The following is a 22800-nucleotide window of genomic DNA, read 5'->3' on the forward strand; positions in this document are numbered from 1 at the left end:
TCCTGTTTAGTTTGTTAAATATGCACCTATACCGAGCGATATATTAGAAGGCCTCCTCCACACTTCGTACTAAGTGTACCTACTAGACGAGTCCCGGCTCAGAAGTGGTTCAGAAGTGATGAGACAATGACTCTAGTTTGAATTGTTGTTTCTCCCGCCATTCAAAAGAGCAATGGATTGATTAAGCGATGAGTTGACTACCGAGAATCGAACTTCGGATGTCCTGTTTAGTTTGTTAAATATGCACCTATACCGAGCGATATATTAGAATGAGAACGTGAGGTGGTTTTAAAATCCGTGTAAAATAGTGTTCACAATAAAAGTTCTTATTTTTCTTACATTTATCTTCCTAAATTCCTAATATTACCCGGCTCAGAAGTGGTTCAGAAGTGATGAGACAATGACTCTAGTTTGAATTGCTATTTCTCCCGCCATTCAAAAGAGCAATGGATTGATTAAGCGATGAGTTGACTACCGAGAATCGAACCTTGGATGTCCTGTTTAGTTTGTTAAATATGCACCTATACCGAGCGATATATTAGAATGAGAACTTGAGGTGGTTTTAAAATCCGTGTAAAATAGTGTTCACGATAAAAGTTCTTATTTTTCTTACATTTATCTTCCTAAATTCCTAATATTAAAGTTGTGATATCTACCTACTTACTTATGTTTCCAACAAATATTTAAATTAATAATTGCATTAAATATGTACATACCTACTTTACGTTAATAAATTATCATTACGTTAGGTACAAGTTACATTAGGTAGGTGCCTCACTCTTAAAGAACAAAAAACATGGAGCGGGGTACATTCACAAGATTATCCTACTGGTATAGCCCATGGCCCATGGCAGTTTCTACCATCAAATTGATCTCGTGTATTATTGCTCGTGTGAAATTTATCCGAAGAGTGTGCATACCTACTTTACGTTAATAAATTATCATTACGTTAGGTACAAGTTACATTAGGTAGGTGCCTCACTCTTAAACAACAAAAAACATGGGGCGGGGTACATTCACAATATTATCCTTTATCCTACTGGTATAGACCATGGCAGTTTCTACCATCAAATTGATCTCGTGTATTTTTGCGTTACATACCTACTTTACGTTAATAAATTATCATTACGTTAGGTAAAAGTTACATTAGGTAGGTGCCTCACTCTTATACAACAAAAAACATGGGGCGGGGTACATTCACAAGATTATCCTAAATATATACAGCCCCTTGTGTAACTGACTGACTGACTCACTCACTGATTCACTCACTCACTCATACTAATTCTAACCCACTGATAAAATCCGCGGGAATCGAACCCGCGGCCTAGCGCTTACAAGGCAGACGCACTACCAACTAAGTTAACTAGGCTGGCTTAAAGGCTCTTTTTTTTTTTTAAGAGGTTTGACAGAGGGAACTGTAACTTCCATGGTCCCATCGTCCCGAAATCGAAGAGAGAAAGAAGACAGGATAGGAGAAAGCCAGCCGTTCCGAGAACGAACATTATCCCATCAGGATAAAATCCGCCCCGGGCGGGAATCGAACCCGCGGCCTAGCGCTTACAAGGCAGACGCACTACCAACTAAGCTAACTAGGCTGACTGGGGGACCTTAAACAGCCTGAAATTTCCCTTGCTACAGAAATGGTTTCAGGCCCCCTTGGCTCTTGAAATGAACATTTTAAAGTAATTTCCTTCAATTACATGCCTACCTCATTCAATAGTTACCCCCTATGAAATAGATTGCTCAAACTTGTACCAAAGTAGGTACTGGGGTTTTAGACCTTAGATATGGGGTGTCAATAATAGGGGTGTTTCATGTAAGATTTTGAAGTTGCAGCGGCTACAAGAGGAAGCCACGACTTCAAGGTATAAGAATTCATTCCCCGAAAGTTGAATCTCAGCCCTGGGAAAGACTTTATAAACACCTTGTATATTCGGACAAGGCCTCAAACTTGTACCAAAGTAGGTACTGGGGTTTTAGACCTTGTCAATAATAGGGGGGTTTCATGTAAGATTTTGAAGTTACAGCGGCTACAAGAGGAAACCGCGACTTCAAGGTATAAGAATTCATTCCCCGAAAGTTGAATCTCAGCCCTGGGAAAGACTTTATAAACACTTTGTATATTCGGACAAGGAAAACAAACACCCTGTATAATGAGGAGTGCGGGTTCGGTATAACAGAGTGCGGGTAATTCTATTAGGCATGATGAGGAGTGCGGGTTCGGTATAACAGAGTGCGGGTAATTCTATTAGGCATTGTTATAATGGTATCGGACCTCAGCACTTACCAATGACCATCCTACCTGTATGACTTATAGCAATCAGTACAGTACCTCATATTAGTCAAGTACCTTACATAAAATTCATAACGGTGCTCAGAGTTTTACGAGTATGTGTGTTATTAAATGTGGAGTGGTGTGCAAAGTTAGCAATCAGTACAGTACCTCACATTAGTCAAGTATCTACCTTACATAAAATTCATAACGGTGCTCAGAGTTTTACGAGTATGTGTGTTATTAAATGTGGAGTGGTATGCAAAATTCGACCCAGAGGTGGCGTGGAAAACCATAAGGTGAGTTCATATCTGCCACGAACACTTCAGCTGCGACTGCCAAATCTGTTATTTTGACCTGTAGCGTGCTGTTGCTGCCTGCACTGCAGCTCGAATTATTTGTGAAATCATGATGTGCCCAATGTTTCCGCAGTTCGAATATCTAGTTTCTGTTATCAGTACACACCTTCTAGCTTTTAGAGTTTAAAGGCTCAGCAATCAGTACAGTACCTCATATTAGTCAAGTACCTTACATAAAATTCATAACGGTGCTCAGAGTTTTACGAGTATTTGTGTTATTAAATGTGGAGTGGTGTGCAAAGTTCGACCCAGAGGTGGCGTGGAAAACCATCAGGTGCGTTCATATCTGCCACAAACACTTCAGCTGCGACTGCCAAATCTGTTATTTTGACCTGTAGCGTGCTGTTGCTGCCTGCGCTGCAGCTCGAATTATTTGTAAAATCATGATGTGCCCAATGTTTCCGCAGTTCGAATATCTAGTTTCTGTTATCAGTACACACCTTCTAGCTTTTAGAGTTTAAAGGCTAAACACTTCAGCTGCGACTGCCAAATCTGTTATTTTGAGCTGTAGGGTGCTGTTGCTGCCTGCGCCTGCCCTGCAGCTCAAATTATTTGTGAAATGATGTGCCCAATGTTTCCGCAGTTCGAATATCTAGTTTCTGTTATCAGTACACACCTTCTAGCTTTTAGAGTTTAAAGGCTCTTGAAATGAACATTTTAAAGTAATTTCCTTCAATTACATGCCTACCTCATTCAATAGTTACCCCCTATGAAATAGATTAGACATCTGTAGAGTCTTTTTTTAGAGGTTTGATAGAGGGAGCTGTAACTGCTAAGGTTTTATAATCCCGAAAGGGAAGAGAGAGAAGGAAGACAGGATAGGAGAAAGCCAGCCGTTCTGAGAACGAAACTTATCTCTTTAGGATAAAATCCGGCTGTAGAGTCTTTTTTTAGAGGTTTGATAGAGGGAGCTGTAACTGCTAAGGTTTTATAGTCCCGAAAGGGAAGAGAGAGAAGGAAGACAGGATAGGAGAAAGCCAGCCGTTCTGAGAACGAAACTTATCTCTTTAGGATGAAATCCGCCCCGGGCGGAAATCAAACCCGCGACCCAGTGCTTACATCTTGGGCAATTGTATTAGTGTACGTATAGTATAAAACTTATTGTGTACCTATATGTACTGTATACTGTATATGTAGATGAGAACTTGTGCAAGCGTATAAAGCGCATGATTTACTACGGAGCTTCATATTTGCACAATCAAAACAATCACTCATTCTTATAGTCCCGAAAGGGAAGAGAGAGAAGGAAGACAGGATAGGAGAAAGCCAGCCGTTCCGAGAACGAACCTTATCTCTTTAGGATGAAATCCGCCCCGGGCGGAAATCAAACCCGCGACCCATCGCTTACATCTTGGGCAATTGTATTAGTATAAAACTTATTGTGTACCTATACCTATGTATGTACTGTATAAGTAGATGAGAACTTGTGCAAGCGTATAAAGCGCATGATTTACTATACGGAGCTTCATATTTGCACAATCAAAACAATCACTCATTGAATCTTGAAAGAGAAAATAGTGAAATGAATTTCTGATCACATTATAAGCGAAAATCAAACCCGCGACCCAGCGCTTACATCTTGGGCAATTGTATTAGTTTACGTATAGTATAAAACTTATTGTGTACCTATGTACTGTATATGACTATATGTAGATGAGAACTTGTGCAAGCGTATAAAGCGCATGATTTACTACGGAGCTTCATATTTGCACAATCAAAACAATCACTCATTGAATCTTGAAAGAGAAAATAGTGAAATGAATTTCTGATCACATTATATTCTTATGCATGTATAAGATACATTAGCATAGGGTGACATTAAATGTTTAGTACCTCATTGTATAATAGAGGGAATTCATTTGTTTGACTTCTAACAATTTGATCTTCCTCTGAATCCAGTTATACCTACTTTCCTTATAGAAACTGTACAACTGGGATTATCTCCTAGTCCTAGATTTTTTTTATCTGCCACGAACACTTCAGCTGCGACTGCCAAATCTGTTATTTTGACCTGTAGCGTGCTGTTGCTGCCTGCGCCTGCCCTGAATCGATTCCCGAAGTTCAAATCCACGAGGAGTGTATAGCTCGAATGAAATACCGTTCCAATAATAGACATTACAGACCAGACTTGATGGAGACTCGAAGATGATGATGATGATGATGATGATGATGATGATGATGATGATGATGATGACCTCATGAACTTCATCTCTGGTGAATTATAATTGCATCTGATGATGATGATGATGATGATGATGATGATGATGATGATGATGATGATGATAATGATGACCTCATGAACTTCATCTCTGGTGAATTATAATTGCATCAATGAAATACATCATCAAGTAACAAGTCCCAGGCGCGCAGTTGTTAAGGTATTGGATTAATCAATATGAAATATTGGAAAGGCCTTAATTCTGGCCCTGTTTGTCGAATCCACCTCAAACTTGTACCAAAGTAGGTACTGGGGTTTTAGACCTTAGATATGGGGTGTCAATAATAGGGGGGTTTCATGTAATAGGTACCTTACACAATCATTAGTAATGTCATTATTTCCAAGTAATGATGATGAAAAATCAGAAAATCCGGATGAAATATTAGAAAGGCTTTAATTCTGGCCCTGTTTGTCGAATCCAGCTCAAAGTTGTACCAAAGTAGGTAGGTACTGAGGTTTTAGACCTTAGATATGGGGTGTCAATAATAGGGGGGTTTCATGTAAGATTTTGAAGTTGCAGCGGCTACTTTTTTTTTTTCCCCACAGTTGAATTTTTTTACCATGTGCTTCCTCATGAACTTCATCTCTGGTGAATTATAATTGCATCAATGAAATACATCATCAAGTAACAAGTAAAAAAAAAAAATACCTACCTACTCCTAATGATTATTAAGCTGATGTGTTTTAATTCTAGTTTTTAGTTTCTGTTCTAAGTTTGTGGTCAATTTAGTGCTTTTATTTGGTGTTCTCCAAAAAAAATACCCAAGTTCATTTTGTTTTCTTTTTCTTTTTTCAAGAGCCTAAAATACTCCTAACATAGTCCATTTTTGGACCACCAACAATGCCTATCTGTAATCCTATCTCCGCCCTCCGCTCCGACCCAACTTTATCAAGCTCTGTTGAGATTTCCAATGTATAAATGGTTCTTGTGTCACCTATAGCATTTTGAAAATAACACTTGGGCCATTTTCTTCCTGCAGCGAGTATAAAAATACCCAAGTTCTTTTTGTTTTCTTCTTCTTTTTTCAAGAGCCTAAAATACTCGTAACATAGTCCATTTTTGGGCCACCAACAATCTGCAATCCTATCTACAATCCTATCTCCGCCCTCCGCTCCGATCCAACTTTATCAGTGGATCCGTGGATCAGTGGATACCGAACCAACATTGAGATTTCCAATGTATAAATGGTTCTTGTGTCACCTATAGCATTTTGAAAATAACACTTGGGCCATTTTCTTCCTGCAGCGAGTACATATACCTATAGAATATGATATATCTGAATGTTAATATTCCTTGTATGCCGTTCAGTTGTCACCTCGAAATTCCGCCAGTTCGATTCCATATAAGTCTCTGATGAATGGATTACTACTATTCTGATTCAACCAATCAGACTTGCTAATATTTCGCATATCATTGGAACCTAGAGATTTACCTACTTTTTTTTTCCAATAAGATTCCTATTCCGTTTTCCCCCCTTTTTTTCTAATCATTCTATTAGATAAGTGTTCACCTCATAGCTAGGGAAAGTGGTACCTTGTGAATCCTGGCAGAGTTTCTTGCTTTTTTTTATCAGTTGGTATTAAGTATCTAAATTATAAAAATAAAATTAAGGATTGTTTCAGTCATACTAAAGACAAGTACCAGATATACAGATGCAACCATTGCAGAAAATAAGATGTACATTTGTACATCGCTGAAGCTGTTACTATTTCACCTGGTATATCAATAATAATAAAACATAGGTACACACATCACAACATTCGTTAACAACTCATTTAAATGTAATAAATACAAATATACATTAGGTACCTACAAGTATGTAATGTACATATAATAAATGAATAGGTACAGAGGTATGTATGTAATGTACATTTACATTTGTAGCAATAAACCAATAAGATTCCTATTCCGTTTTCCCCCCTTTTTTTCTAATCATTCTATTAGATAAGTGTTCACCTCATAGCTAGGGAAGGTTAAACATACCTACATGTTCACAGTGCATAAATATTTATGAAATGCTTTTACGTAAAAAAAGGTCAATTTGGAAATACGTCCTTAAAAAAATGCAAGTATTCCTAGGGATACAGAGAAATTAATGGATTCAGTACCTAATAGGTATGATTAAGATATTGGTTAATTAGTTATTTACTTTTTTTTTCAATGGTAGCATTGCATAAAACTTGACAAGTCTGTGTCATAGCATGTCCTCATAACGTCAGATTGATACCCCCACCTCGTCACAGTCAGTCAGTCAGTTAGTTAGTTATGCGAGAGGAAACTACTTTCTTTAGAGGGAACTGTAACTGCTATGGTCTTATAGTCCAGAAAGCGAAGAGAGAAGGAAAACAGGATAGGAGGAAGCCAGACGTTCCGAGAACGACCCTTATCTGTTTAGGATAAAATACGCCCAGGGCGAGAATCGAACCCGTGACTTAGCGCTTACAAGGCAGACACGCTACCCTCCAAGCTAACCAGGCTGTCTGAATGTGAATAGATCACACGGGGAAATGGAAATGTTCGGAGAAATGGAAAAGTTTCAGCTCGTAATAATTTCAACTAGTCAGATCTGTAGCTCGATAGCATAATGACATAACTTGACCAGAATGCCATAGGATAGGGATGACAACACTGTACATAGATACTGGGGTACTATCATGATCTATGCTGCATGGAAATGTTTCAGCTCGTAATAATTTCAACTAGTCAGCTGTAGCCCGATAGTATAATGACATAACTTGACCAGAATGCCATAGGATAGGGATGACAACACTGTACATAGATACTGGGGTACTATCATGATCTATGCTGCAATCCTTTCTACTAATGGAGAGACGACAGTGGCGGCACTATGGTCGAATTTCATTTAGCAACCCTGGATGAGCCCCTGATTGGTGGATGTGAGCCCCTAGCTAGAACAATGTTAGGAGAAATTAACTACCTCCCTCAGCCAATAAAGGCTAAGAGGCTTTGAAGGCAGGATTCCCATAATCTGAGCTCTTCCATTCCGTACATTTTTAACGGTCAGCTAACACCTTCTGTTGCAAAAATCTCCAGCAACCCTGGATGAGCCCCTGATTGGTGGATGTGAGCCCCTAGCTAGAACAATGTTAGGAGAAATCAACTACCTCCCTCAGCCAATAAAGGCTAAGAGGTTTTGAAGGCAGGATTCCCATAATCTGAGCTCTTCCATTCCGTACATTTTTAACGATCAGCTAACACCTTCTGTTGCGAAAATGTCCTACATATTATAGGTTATCAGGCATGACACAGAATTCTACTCAACACGTTGTCAAAGACTAGAGTGCTGGAATCATCTTTCTACTCAATAATGACATACACAGCTAAGATTTGTATCTATTGTTAGCAAATACCTACTCCACTGATATTGAAGATAACTGCAAGTTTGGTATTTCCAACATGCAATCCGAGATGCAACATGCAAGATGCAATTGTAATGTTCATGGCACAGAATTCTTCTCAACACGTTGTCAAAGACTAGAGTGCTAGAATCATCTTTCTACTCAATAATGACATACACAGCTAAGATTTGTATCTATTGTTAGCAACTAACTACTCCACTGATATTGAAGATAACTGCAAGTTTGATATTTCCAACATGCAATCCGAGATGCAACATGCAAGATGCAATTGTAATGTTTGACAAGTCTAGCATGTCCTCATAACGTCAGATAGATACCCCCACCTCGTCACAGTCAGTCAGTTAGTTAGTTAGTTAGTTGGGCGAGAGGAAACTACTTTCTTTAGCTTTAGAGGGAACTGTAACTGCTTTGGTCTTATAGTCCAGAAAGCGAAGAGAGAAGGAAAACAGGATAGGAGAAAGCCAGACGTTCCGAGAACGAACCTTATCTGTTTAGGATAAAATACGCCCAGGGCGGGAATCGAACCCGTCACTTAGCGCTTACAAGGCAGACACGCTACCCTCCAAGCTAACCAGTCTGGCGTATAAAGTTCTTGTCTGATTCAGACAGTCTGAATTCAGCTAATAAAGGCTAAGAGGCTTTGAAGGCAGGATTCCCATAATCTGAGCTCTTCCGTTCGGTACATTTTTAACGGTCAGCTAACACCTTCTGTACACATAGGTTATCAGGCGTGCCGGCATGCCCGTTAACGTCAAGAAAACACCGCTTAACAAACTGTCAAAGAGTGCTAGAATCATCTCTCTACTCAATAATGACATACACAGCTAAGATTTGTATCTATTGTTAGCAACTACCTAGGTACTCCACTGATATTGAAGATAACTGCAAGTTTGATATTTCCAACATGCAATCCGAGATGCAACATGCAAGATGCAATTGTAATGTTCGAAAATGTCCTACATATTATAGGTTATCAGGCATGACACAGAATTCTACTCAACACGTTGTCAAAGACTAGAGTGCTAGAATCATCTTTCTACTCAATAATGACATACAGAGCTAAGATTTGTATCTATTGTTAGCAACTACCTACTCCACTGATATTGAAGATAACTGCAAGTTTGATATTTCCAACATGCAATCCGAGATGCAACATGCAAGATGCAATTGTAATGTTAAAAATCTCCTACACATAGGTTATCAGGCGTGCCGGCATGCCCGTTAACGTCAAGAAAACACCGCTTAACAAATTGTCAAAGAGTGCTAGAATCATCTCTCTACTCAATAATAACATAAACAACTATGATTTGTATCTATTTTCAACAACTACTCCACTGATATTGAAGATAACTGCAAGTTTGGTATTTCCAACATGCAATCCGAGATGCAACATGCAAGATGCAATTGTAATGTTGAAATAAACACTCTTCTCTTCTGAAGAGATTGCAATTACTCCATACAAACCAAAAATGGCTAAATGATTTTACTTCCGAAAGAATCTATTAAATATTTAATTTGGAGCTCGTTGCTCACATTACCAGAATTTTTACACATTTGGGATAAACGATTTTTTTTTCCTCAAGTTGGTCATGTGTGTGCGGATAGTGTAAAGTGTAATTTCAGACTTGAGGTAGCACTTACATGCCTATTAACTTACACTTCTATGAGTTACATTGCATACAGAGGGTTTCAATTCGATTAATGGAACTGGATCTTTTTGGTGGTTAGTGAAAACACAGGAATGAGTGGATATATTACAGAAAAGGATATGTTCTAGTGAATGAAAAACTGTCTGAATGATTGCTAGGTACCTACTTGTCGGGAAAAAAATCCCTTAAAAGTTAAAAGTCGAAATTTTCAACGAGAAGTCTCAGAAAGGGTGGGTCACTCCGACAAAAGTTGTTTAACAAGTGGTTCGCTGAATTAAAAAAAAAAAATTAGTAAGAAATTTTCAGTGGTTGGCGAAGAAAGAATTATCCATATTGGAACTTCTGGCGAAATACCTAATGTTTGTGAAGGATGGATGGCAAAATAAAACCAAAAAACTACTTTCTCGTTTTTGAAACACTCTGTAGATTTCAAGTTGATTACAAAAAAGTAAAGTACTCGTATATTTCATTCAGTCACTAACTCAGAATTTTGGAGCCCAAGCGAAAAAAACACATCAAAACCATCATAAATGTGGTTTTTTCGGTTTGCTCGAGAATTAGATTTTCAATTTTCGGGTTTTATGTTTCTTTCCCTTCAACATTAGAAAGTTTGACTTTGTGGTTTCCGAAAAATAGAAACAAGATTATTCAGAGCAACAGAACAGTTTGCAACATGTGTTCCCCATGTGTTACAAATTACCAAGAAAAGTAACAAGTTTATGACTGTTTTTTAATGTGACTTTTAAAGCTTGAATACAAAGCATGGCGGAACCTCGTAAAATATTCAGGGTATTCCATAAGTTACCTTAGCATTCGAAGGAAAGGGTTCACAGCTCGACATTTATTTTGCAACAATATCGTTCTCCAAAGTTAATACACTTCGCTAAATTTTACGAGTTGACTTGAACTCGAATCACCAACCTCCAGATCCGAAGTCCATTTCGCTAACCATCACTACAACATTGATATTGATCTGCAAAAGCAATAAACAAATGCCTAATGGAATGGATAGCTTCACCGGATATGATCACAAAATTCTTCGCCCGAAGCCTTCAGAATCATGGAAGCTGAGAGAAAGAACAATGGGGTGCCCTGGAGCAGTTCCCATCACCATGTGGAGAGAAGAATGGTGATTGCCCTGGGCAATACGCGATGACCCTGTTCTGAATCAGGTGTACCAGATTCTCTCATACGCTAGCCTCCTCCACACTTCGTACTAAGTGTACTAGACGAGTCCCGGCTCAGAAGTGGTTCAGAAGTGATGAGACAATGACTCTAGTTTGAATTGCTATTTCTCCCGCCATTCAAAAGAGCAATGGATTGATTAAGCGATCAAACAAAAGTACAAAAGTAAGTAACAAACAAAAGTAAATAAACAATGTCACCTTAGAATAAATTGGGTTCTAAGTAAGTAACTAACAAAAGTAAATAAACAATATCACCTTAGAATAAATTGGGTTCTAAATAAGGAGCTAACCTATCGAGATGTACAACCTTAAACTTGCCTTTAGATTCACCTTAGAATAAATTGGGTTCTAAATAAGGAGCTAACCTATCAAGATGTACAACCTTAAACTTGCCTTTAGATCCCTTCCGAATTCTATAAACTACATCATTAATTCTAGTTATTACATTATAAGGACCTTCCCAATTTTGTTGCAATTTTGGACTCAATTTCCAATTCACAACAAACACTTGGGAAAAAGAAAACCGGAGCTCGAATTATTTTTACATATGAAAACAAATTAAGTCAAACATTGGAAAATTAAAACACACGAATTATTTACAGAATTATTTTCTCTCGAGCGACGTATTTATTTTACACACATTCTGAATAGAAATCATCGCGATATATCCAGGACATATGGTAACGCGACCACTGCCTTACTAGAACTGAAGTCTGCACCATAACAACACTAGACACTGAAAGTGGATCCGTGCTAATCCTTAGTCCTCAGACTGAAGTCCGATCCTACAAGAATAGAATTAGAATGAACTTTAGGACACGACTAGTGTCTATGCAGCTGATATACTGAGCTAAGCATTTCCGAAGACAACATTATTCCGGAAATAAGAAACTATTGTAAGAACTCGAATTCGCTTCATGTGTAGGTACATAGTTGAACAGCCCTAGAATTTTAGCAACCAAGGTTCCGGAAATAAGAAACTATTGTAAGAACTCGAATCCGCTTCATGTGTAGGTACATATAGTTGAACAGCCCTAGAATTTTAGCAACCAAGAGCAAATACACGAGTATATTATTATCATAATGAAGGTATAGCTATAGAGAAAAGACCGATGATTAGATCTATCATATCTCTGGACTTTACTGTTGGGATTGGGACCTCCTTATGACTGCAGCCACATTTTGAATTAAACTTGGGGTGTTTTTAAGTGAGTTTTCGGAACAAATGAAGGTACTTATTGTACTCGTATAGCTATAGAGAAAAGACCGATGATTAGATCTATCATATCTCGAGACTTTACTGTTGGGATTGGGACCTCCTTATGACTGCAGCCACATTTTGAATTAAACTTGGGGTGTTTTTAAGTGAGTTTTCGGAACAAGTCATCGTTACCCATGTAACATTCTAATACTCTTGGTGGAGGTGTCAAAGTTACCACGCATATTGGTGGAGATGTCAAAATTACCCCATTCGTATTGGTGGAGATGTCAAAGTTACCTCTCGCTCTCTCATATTGGTGGAGATGTCAAAATTTCACCTTCTAAAATTCTAAATCAATACTTATTGTACTCGTATAGCTATAGAGAAAAGACCGATAATTAGATCTATCATATCTCGAGACTTTACTGTTGGGATTGGGACCTCCTTATGACTGCAGCCACATTTTGAATTAAACTTGGGGTGTTTTTAAGTGAGTTTTCGGAACATGTCATCGTTATCCATGTAACATTCTAATACTCTTGGTGGAGGTGTCAAAGTTACCACGCATATTGGTGGAGATGTCAAAATTACCCCATGCATATTGGTGGAGATGTCAAAATTACCCCATGCATATTGGTGGAGATGTCAAAATTACCCCCTGCATATTGGTGGAGATGTCAAAGTTACCCCATTCATATTGGTGGAGATGTCAAAGTTACCCCATTCATATTGGTGGAGATGTCAAAGTTACCCCATTCATATTGGTGGAGATGTCAAAATTACCCCATTCGTATTGGTGGAGAAGGTGATAAAATTGCTATTCCTATTGGTGGAGATGTCAAAATTACCCCATTCGTATTGGTGGAGAAGGTGATAAAATTGCTATTCGTATTGGTGGAGATGTCAAAATTTCACATGATGTCAAAGTTACCTCTCGCTCTCTCATATTGGTGGAGATGTCAAAATTTCACCTTCTAAAATTCTAAATCATTCAAAAAATCGAACCGTACTTAAATCTCCATCATCAAATCCTTCCAGTCTATTCTTCATACAATATAGGTAGGTACACTTCTAGTGACCCAGCAGTACGGTACTGACCTCACAATCTACGGAACTCGGGTTCATTAGAGATTAGAGGGCCATGATTGTATTCCAATTCATGTCAGACCATGTATTCCAATGCATTGAAGATGAGATTACAAAGTGTACGGACTGTACGGTGTAAGGTACCGTATTAGAGTAGTAAAGTACCGTAAACTAGATGCACCAAATAATCCTAACGCATGAAATTCTACCTGTGAGTTATTCCTAGTCTGAGACTTTGACCATATGATGATGATCTGATGTAGCGTGTCCTAAACTAATGCCTTCGTTCATATCAATGCTTCCACCACAGCTGTAAGATCATTAGACCATCTGGTACTGAGGCAGAGGATCATAGAGATTACAAAGTGTATGGACTGTACGGTGTAAGGTACCGTATTAGAGTAGTAAAGTACCGTAAACTAGATGCACCAAATAATCCTAACGCATGAAATTCTACCTGTGAGTTATTCCTAGTCTGAAACTTTGACCATATGATGATGATCTGATGTAGCGTGTCCTAAACTAATGCCTTCGTTCATATCAATGCTTCCACCACAGCTGTGAGTTCATTACTATCAGCTATCTCAACACCGAAAACATGATTTTTTTTCTATCCCATTGTCTCTAAATTGAGGCTTTGAAAATTTACTGCTGACATAGAGGTTTTTTTTCAGTACCTATACATATTTAGATACAAATGTCTACCCAAAACAATCACCCTTGTTAGGGCTGATTGAGAAGCTGACGAAAAACCTTGTCTGTACACATGAAAAGGCGAAGAAAAAGAAGAAAACATTATTTAAATATAAGTAGATCGGTATCTATTAGAATTAAATGAGGAGTTCTTCTCAAGGCTGATAGTTGATAGTCTCTCAATAGGACAGAAGAAACTAAGAAGAAAACATAATTTAAATAAGTAGATCGGTATCTATTAGAATTAAATGAGGAGTTCTTCTCAAGGCTGATAGTTGATAGTCTCTCAATAGGACAGAAGAAACTAAACCTCGCAAACACTGGTGCACCGATTTTACATCTAGCATAACAGTTTGGGAATCACTGGTCTATAATAATATTATTTACTACAAAATAGAATGAAAAATAAGAAACAAAAAATATGAACTACAAACTACAATGTAATAAATAACAAGCTTCTGTCCGTATTTTTAGAATGAAAAATAAGAAACAAAAAATATGAACTACAAACTACAATGTAATAAATAACAAGCTTCTGTCCGTATTTTTAAGCTTTTAGACCTATATTAACAGTAAATGCTGAAGATAGAACTTTTAGACTAATATTAACAGTAAATGCTAAGGATAGTAAAAGACGTGAGGTCCATGGTAGCTAGTAGGTATATTAACAGTAAATGCTGAAGATAGAACTTTTAGACTAATATTAACAGTAAATGCTAAGGATAGTAAAAGACGTAAGGTCCATGGTAGCTAGTAGCTGTTCCCTGAGGTTTCAACGTGTGATATACTTACACTCGGATTTACAATGTCTTGTTAAGTGTTTGTTAACCTCTAAGCAGGCTCGGAGACTATGCCCGAACGTTCTCCAAGCATTCTCTGGAGTATGTAGCAGGGTCAAAGATTGCATACAATGTGACACAAATGGGTGAAATGTAATGTAAAACACTCATCCTAAAAAGGTCTGATTTTACCAGTTCATTGAATGGTTTAAAATACCTAACCATTCTCTTTATCCTCTGTTAATCCGACATAAGATTAACAAAGCTCTGATCCCACAGTTTGGAGAGTTCATTACTATCAGCTATCTCAACACCGAAAACATGATTTTTTTCTATCCCATTGTCTCTAAATTGAGGCTTTGAAAATTTACTGCTGGCATAGAGGTTTTTTTTTCAGTACCTACATATTTAGATACAAATGTCTACCCAAAACAATCACCCTTGTTAGGGCTGATTGAGAAGCTGACGAAAAACCTTGTCTGTACACGTACATGAGTACCTAATGAGTAGTACAGATCCCAAGGCATTGGATTCATAAACGAGAGGTCTGCAGTTCGAGTCCTTGCATCGACATAAAATAAAATCGTCAGAGGAAAACCATTTTTAAAATCAAAATCAAACCAATCACTTCCTTTTAGATGGATTGCACTCACCTCCTAAAGAAGAAAACATTATTTAAATAAGTAGGTATCTATTAGAATTAAATGGGGAGTTCTTCTCAAGGCTGATAGTTGATAGTCTCTCAATAGGACAGAAGAAACTAAACCTCGCAAACACGCAAACACTGGTGCACCGATTTTACATCTAGCATAACAGTTTGGGAATCACTGGTCTATAATAATATTATTAACTACAAAATAGAATGAAAAATAAGAAACAAAAAATATGAACTACAAACTACACAATGTAATAAATAACAAGCTTCTGTCCGTATTTTTAAGCTTTTAGACCTATATTAAGAGTAAATGCTGAAGATAGAACTTTTAGACTAATATTAACAGTAAATGCTAAGGATAGTAAAAGACGTGAGGTCCATGGTAGCTAGTAGTCAAAATCAAACCAATCACTTCCTTTTAGATGGATTGCACTCACCTCCTACATAGATGCACTTCACATAATAGCACTCCACGTATGTATCTCTAATGATAATTCTAATGCACTCCGCACTCCACATCCTAATCTACTGATAATTATGTTTTCAGTTTGTGTCCATAATGTTTCTTTATGTTCCGCTAGATATATCAAGTTCCTCACATTACACATTGGATATTGTTATACTCAAATCTCCATCATCAAATCATTCCAGTCTATTCTTCATACAATATAGGTAGGTACACTTCTAGTGACCCTGACAAGCAGTACGGTACTGACCTCACAATCTACGGAACTCGGGTTCATTAGAGATTAGAGGGTCATGATTGTATTCCAATTCATGGCAGACCATGTATTCCAATGCATTGAAGATAATGGTAATGTTGTGTAGAAGGGTCATAGATTGCATACTATGTGACACGAATGGGTGAAATGTAATGTAAAACACTCATCCTAAAAAGTTCTGATTCTAGCAGTCCATTGAATGGTTTAAAATACCTAACCATTCTCTTTATCCTCTGTTAATCCGACATAACATTAACAAAGCTCTGATCCCACAGTTTGGAAGAATCGATTCCCGAAGTTCAAATCCACGAGGAGAGTATAGCTCGAATGAAATACCGTTCCAATAATAGACATTACAGACCAGACTTAATGGAGACTCGAAGATGATGATGATGATGATGACCTCATGAACTTCATCTCTGGTGAATTATAATTGCATCAATGAAATACATCATCAAGTAACAAGTCCCTTCAGTTTGTGTCCATAATGTTTCTTTATGTTCCGCTAGACATATCAAGTTCCTCACATTACACATTGGATATTGTTATACTCAAATCTCCATCATCAAATCATTCCAGTCTATTCTTCATACAATATAGGTAGGTACACTTCTAGTGACCCTGACAAGCAGTACGGTACTGACCTCACAATCTACGGAACTCGGGTTCATTAGAGATTAGAGGGTCATGATTGTATTCCAATTCATGGCAGACCATGTATTCCAATGCATTGAAGATAATGGTAATGTTGTGTAGAAGGGTCATAGATTGCATACTATGTGACACGAATGGGTGAAATGTAATGTAAAACACTCATCCTAAAAAGTTCTGATTCTAGCAGTCCATTGAATGGTTTAAAATACCTAACCATTCTCTTTATCCTCTGTTAATCCGACATAACATTAACAAAGCTCTGATCCCACAGTTTGGAAGAATCGATTCCCGAAGTTCAAACAACTTTTTCTAATATTTTTTGTGACAAATATCCAATAAAATACCCCACAATTGATATACCTACACTGGACGAAGTCAAACATTAGCGGAAAGTAAGTAATTGCAAAAAAACCTACCCAATTTGGACATACCTCCCGAGGAAAGTACATCACTTTTTCTCCCTAAAAAATGTAAACAATACAAATAATCCCACGAGAAAGATAAAAAATCCCCCTTATCAATATAATCGATTATCAATAAACTCATTGAAAATCCCACGGCAATACTCCCACTACTCTCAATCCATCTCAATCAATCAGTCATCAACAGTAAAGGGGTGTGTTCAGATAGACTCACCAAAAGTTCTCAGAGATTGGGGAAAAAAGAGGATATTTTACTCCTGACAACAGGGATATTCTACTTTAGTGACAAATTTCCCACAATTAAAGGTAATTTTTTTTCCAAAACAAAAAAAAATCCCTCGAAATCCCACACAAAGTAAATAAAATCCCACACGATAATGCAACTCGAAAAAATCCGAACCAAAACAAAAAAAAATCCCTCGAAATCCCACACAAAGTAAATAAAATCCCACACGATAATGCAACTCGAAAAAATCCGAACTGAGGGTGCGTTCAGATAAAAAAAAAGTCCCCACAGAAGAAGGAGGGAAAAAAAAAGAGGGAAAAAATGACCGGAAGGAAAAGTAGAACAAGAAGTGAAATGAGGAGGATCAAAGAACGAGCATATGAAAACAAAATGAAACCAAACAAAGACAACCCAAAGAAAACGAATACCCCAAATAATGATAGAATAATTGAAAATCTCAACAACTCGGAAAAAAATGAATACGTAGAACTAAAATCAGAAATCGCAAAACTCACCGAAACATATAAGGACCAAAAAATACTTGTAATATTCCAAAATATAATTGGCAAATGGATATCAAAAAATGAAGAAGTCCAAAACCTAAAAGAAGACATAAACAAACTACAAGACAAATACAATGACAAAGAAACAGAATGTAATATTATAAGAAAGGAAAAACTAGAAATAGAAAATAGAATAAAAAACCTAGAAAAGGAAAACGAAGAACAAATAATTACCCTTGAAACCACAATAAAAGAAAAGGACAGCGAGCTCTCGAAACTAACAAAGACAAACAATAAGCTCCACAAAACAATTCTCGACAACAATCTTACCGCTGACAAACTAACAGAGGAGCAAAACAAAACCTCCAAAATAGAAAGGGAATATAGAGAACAATCTAGAAAAGGAAAACGAAGAACAAATAATTACCCTTGAAATCACAATAAAAGAAAAGGACAGCGAGCTCTCGAAACTAACAAAGACAAACAATAAGCTCCACAAAACAATTCTCGACAACAATCTTACCGCTGACAAACTAACAGAGGAGCAAAACAAAACCTCCAAAATAGAAAGGGAATATAGAGAACAAAAAAGACAATACGAAAAAACAATAAAGGAAAAAAACGAGGAAATATCAAAAATTGAAGAAGACAATCTAGGCATGAAAAATAAAATAGAACAAGATGAAAACCGAATCAACGAACTGCTAAAAGAAAATGGAAAACAGAGAACAAAAAAGACAATACGAAAAAACAATAAAGGAAAAAAACGAGGAAATATTAAAAATTGAAGAAGACAATCTAGGCATGAAAAATAAGATAGAAGAAGATGAAAACCGAATCAACGAACTGCTAAAAGAAAATGGAAAACAATTAAATGCCCTAGAAACCATAATCGAAGAAAGAAACAAGGAGCGAGATAGGACGAAAAGGAAAAGTGAGAGATGAATCTCCACCACGTATGTTGAACTTTTTGTACTCTAGAGACCCTAAAACGGATATTTCCATTCAATTTCAACTTTCATTCATATGAATACTATTCTATTCTTACCTTGAATATTCTGGAAATTCTACTTGCTGTGCTAGTGGAGGGTTTTTTCTTGAGTTGATATTATTTCAACTTTCATTCATATGAATACTACCTGTTCTATTCTTACCTTGAATATTCTGGAGATTCTACTTGCTGTGCTAGTGGAGGGTGTTTTCTTGAGTTGATATTTCTCAGTCAGTCGCTTCTTCTCTTTTTCCAGCTCCTCTTTGAACTTCAGATTCAATCTGGAATGAGGTAAAATAAGGGGAATGCTCGTGATGTTGCCAAGATATGGATGAGGTTTTCAAAAATGATTTGTGGTAATGATAAGTGATTTCTCTCCGTGTAAGCAGAAGAACTTGGGTTCGATTCCCAACCAAGATTTGAAAATGTAGTTCCTATAAGGGTTTAAAAAGCTAGCGGCCTCTACAGGTTGAATGCATCAGCAAAGGATCACTGAAGTCAAGCAACGTTATTTGTGGTTTATATCTGGACGGGTAACTGCGCCTATTTCGGGATACACTCAGCCTCGTGAGGACAATACAATTGAGGAGCTAGTTGGAATCCGAGCTAAAAAGGCAAGAAGAGTGGCAAGACCTAAAAGCCTCATATCTGATATGTTATATCTAATATTGCCTTGGAATAATTAAACGGCCGCCTTTCATAGTCAATATTGACTTACTGGGCTCTGAATATATATGATATGTTATGTCTAATATTGCCTTGAAATAATTAAACGGCCGCCTTTCATAGTCAATATTGACTTACTGGGCTCTGATCTGCTCGACCAGGTTTTGACATTTTTTCTGCTCCTCCTCTCTCACAGCCTTGACGTCCGCCTTGTGACTCCGAGTCAGGTTTCGCGTGGCGTGTCGTTCGTTTTCAAGTTCGGATATTGACTTACTGGGCTCTGATCTGCTCGACCAGGTTTTGACATTTCTTCTGCTCCTCCTCTCTCACAGCCTTGACGTCCGCCTTGTGACTCCGAGTCAGGTTTCGCGTGGCGTGTCGTTCGTTTTCAAGTTCGGTTTTTAGGGTCGCAATTTGGTCGCTATAGTTTCGCACGGTAAACTCGTGTTGCGCGCGAAGTTTGCGCAACTTCTCCTCGAGTTTTGCGCACACCGCGCCCGCACTTGTGGGTTTGGACATTATGGGTTTGGTAGACATTATGGATGTGGGTCTGGATGGTGTGTGATGGATTGGATATGATCGCTAGTGATCGTGTGGTCTTCATGGGACTTGTTTACTCCTGGAAACAGAAATTAAAGGATGAATAAAGTATACGCGTTGGTTTGAAGGGTAGTGCACCTGCCTTGTGAGTGCTAGGCTGTAAGTAGGTAAGTAGGTACATCAGTCTCTACATTACAAACAATAAAGTACAACCAAGTTCTTCAGATCACTAGCATCTAGCTCGGTGTTTCAACATCTCCACTAATACTTACTCCTAGGCAATAGCTATACAAGTACGCATTCATATGGAAAACCAAATAGTTATGCAGAACAAACTATTCAACAGTTCCAAGTACTTCTTTACATTTCTAATAGAATGCGCTGCATGTATTATTAATATTACGATACTCGCAACCTCCGTGCTATTAGAATAGCTAGGAACACTTTACAATATTATTATTATACTTTTTTTTTTCATTTGAGTCATTAAATTAATTATAGATGTTTTCACGCCTAGAATCAGGTGAAGGGCCCCTTCACTCCCTTCACCTGAATAGCCGCCCCTGACATGGGTAAGAAATTGTATAGAAACACTAGAATGAAACGTGCAGAATATGTGTCAGGTGTTCGTAACAGGAACTGTTGTATTCTCTAACAGGCGAGATAGGACGAAAAGGAAAAGTGAGAGATGAATCTCCACCACGTATGTTGAACTTTTTGTACTCTAGAGACCCTAAAACGGATATTTCCATTCAATTTCAACTTTCATTCATATGAATACTATTCTATTCTTACCTTGAATATTCTCGAGATTCTACTTGCTGTGCTAGTGGAGGGTTTTTTCTTGAGTTGATATTTCTCAGTCAGTCGATTCTTCTCTTTTTCCAGCTCCTCTTTGAATTTCAGATTCAATCTGGAATGAGGTAAAATAACGGGAATGCTCGTGATGTTGCCAAGCTAAGATATGGATGAGGGTTTCAAAAATGATTTGTGGTAATGGTAAGTGATTTCTCTCCGTGTAAGCAGAAGAACTCGAGTTCGATTCCCAACCAAGATTTGAAAATGTAGCTCCTATAAGGGTTTAAAAAGCTAGTGGCCTCTACAGGTTGAATGCATCAGCAAAGGACCACTGGAGTCAAGCAACGTTATTTGTGGTTTATATCTGGACGGGTAACTGCCTATTTCGGGATACACTCAGCCTCGTGAGGACAATACCGAGATTCTACTTGCTGTGCTAGTGGAGGGTTTTTTCTTGAGTTGATATTTCTCAGTCAGTCGCTTCTTCTCTTTTTCCAGCTCCTCTTTGAATTTCAGATTCAATCTGGAATGAGATAAAATAAGGGGAATGCTCGTGATGTTGCCAAGCCAAGATATGGATGAGGTTTTCAAAAATGATTTGTGGTAATGATAAGTGATTTCTCTCCGTGTAAGCAGAAGAACGCGAGTTCGATTCCCAACCAAGATTTCAAAATGTAGTTCCTATAAGGGTTTAAAAAGCTAGTGGCCTCTACAGGTTGAATACATCAGCAAAGGATCACTGAAGTCAAGCAACGTTATTTATGGTTTATATCTGGACGGGTAACTGCCTATTTCGGGATAACTCAGCCTCGTGAGGACAATACAATTGAGGAGCTAGTTGGAATCCGAGCTAGAAAGGCAAGAGTGGCAAGACCTAAAAGCCTCATATCTGATATGTTATGTCTAATATTGCCTTGGAATAATTAAACGGCCGCCTTTCATAGTCATTAGTCAATATTGACTTACTGGGCTCTGATCTGCTCGACCAGGTTTTGACATTTCTTCTGCTCCTCCTCTCTCACAGCCTTGACGTCCGGCCGTGTAAGCAGAAGAACGCGAGTTCAATTCCCAACCAAGATTTGAAAGTGTAGTTCCTATAAGGGTTTAAAAAGCTAGTGGCCTCCACAGGTTGAATGCATCAGCAAAGTATCACTGGAGTCAAGCAACGTTATTTGTGGTTTATATCTGGACGGGTAACTGCCTATTTCGGGATACACTCAGCCTCGTGAGGACAATACAATCCGAACTAAAAAGGCAAGAGTGGCAAGACCTAAAAGCCTCATATCTGATATGTTATGTCTAATATTGCCTTGGAATAATTAAACGGCCGCCTTTCATAGTCAATATTGACTTACTGGGCTCTGATCTGCTCGACCAGGTTTTGACATTTCTTCTGCTCCTCCTCTCTCACAGCCTTGACGTCCGCCTTGTGACTCCGAGTCAGGTTTCGCGTGGCGTGTCGTTCGTTTTCAAGTTCGGTTTTTAGGGTCGCAATTTGGTCGCTATAGTTTCGCACGGTAAACTCGTGTTGCGCGCGAAGTTTGCGCAACTTCTCCTCGAGTTTTGCGCACACCGCGCCCGCACTTGTGGGTTTGGACATTATGGGTTTGGTAGACATTATGGATGTGGGTCTGGATGGTGTGTGATGGATTGGATATGATCGCTAGTGATCGTGTGGTCTTCATGGGACTTGTTTACTCCTGGAAACAGAAATTAAAGGATGAATAAAGTATACACGTTGGTTTGAAGGGTAGTAGTGCACCTGCCTTGTGAGTGCTAGGCTGTAAGTAGGTAGGTA

At 38.0% G+C, this 22800-nt stretch overlaps 1 protein-coding gene across 3 annotated transcripts in view; it reads right to left on the reverse strand.

Annotated features, from left to right (window-relative positions):
* The window catches only part of LOC103515387 (janus kinase and microtubule-interacting protein 1-like), a 118258-nt gene that overhangs the window by 87560 nt on the left and 7898 nt on the right, over window positions 1–22800 (reverse strand). The window contains exons 2-4 of one of the 3 annotated variants that reach the window (XM_026827981.1): window positions 22358–22702; window positions 21464–21525; window positions 21000–21058 (exon numbers count right to left, since the gene is read on the reverse strand). In XM_026827981.1, the coding sequence (XP_026683782.1) occupies window positions 21000–21058; window positions 21464–21525; window positions 22358–22620 (384 nt within the window). In that variant the 5' untranslated portion in view covers window positions 22621–22702. Of the gene's footprint in view, window positions 1–19161; window positions 19280–19938; window positions 20280–20999; window positions 21118–21463; window positions 21526–22357; window positions 22703–22800 lie in introns of those variants that run through there. The other 2 variants (XM_026827992.1, XM_017446697.2) reach the window with 2 other exon arrangements.

The sequence above is a fragment of the Diaphorina citri genome, unplaced genomic scaffold (genome assembly GCF_000475195.1).
Source record: "Diaphorina citri unplaced genomic scaffold, Diaci psyllid genome assembly version 1.1 scaffold49, whole genome shotgun sequence".
Classification (NCBI taxonomy): Eukaryota; Metazoa; Arthropoda; class Insecta; order Hemiptera; family Psyllidae; genus Diaphorina; species Diaphorina citri.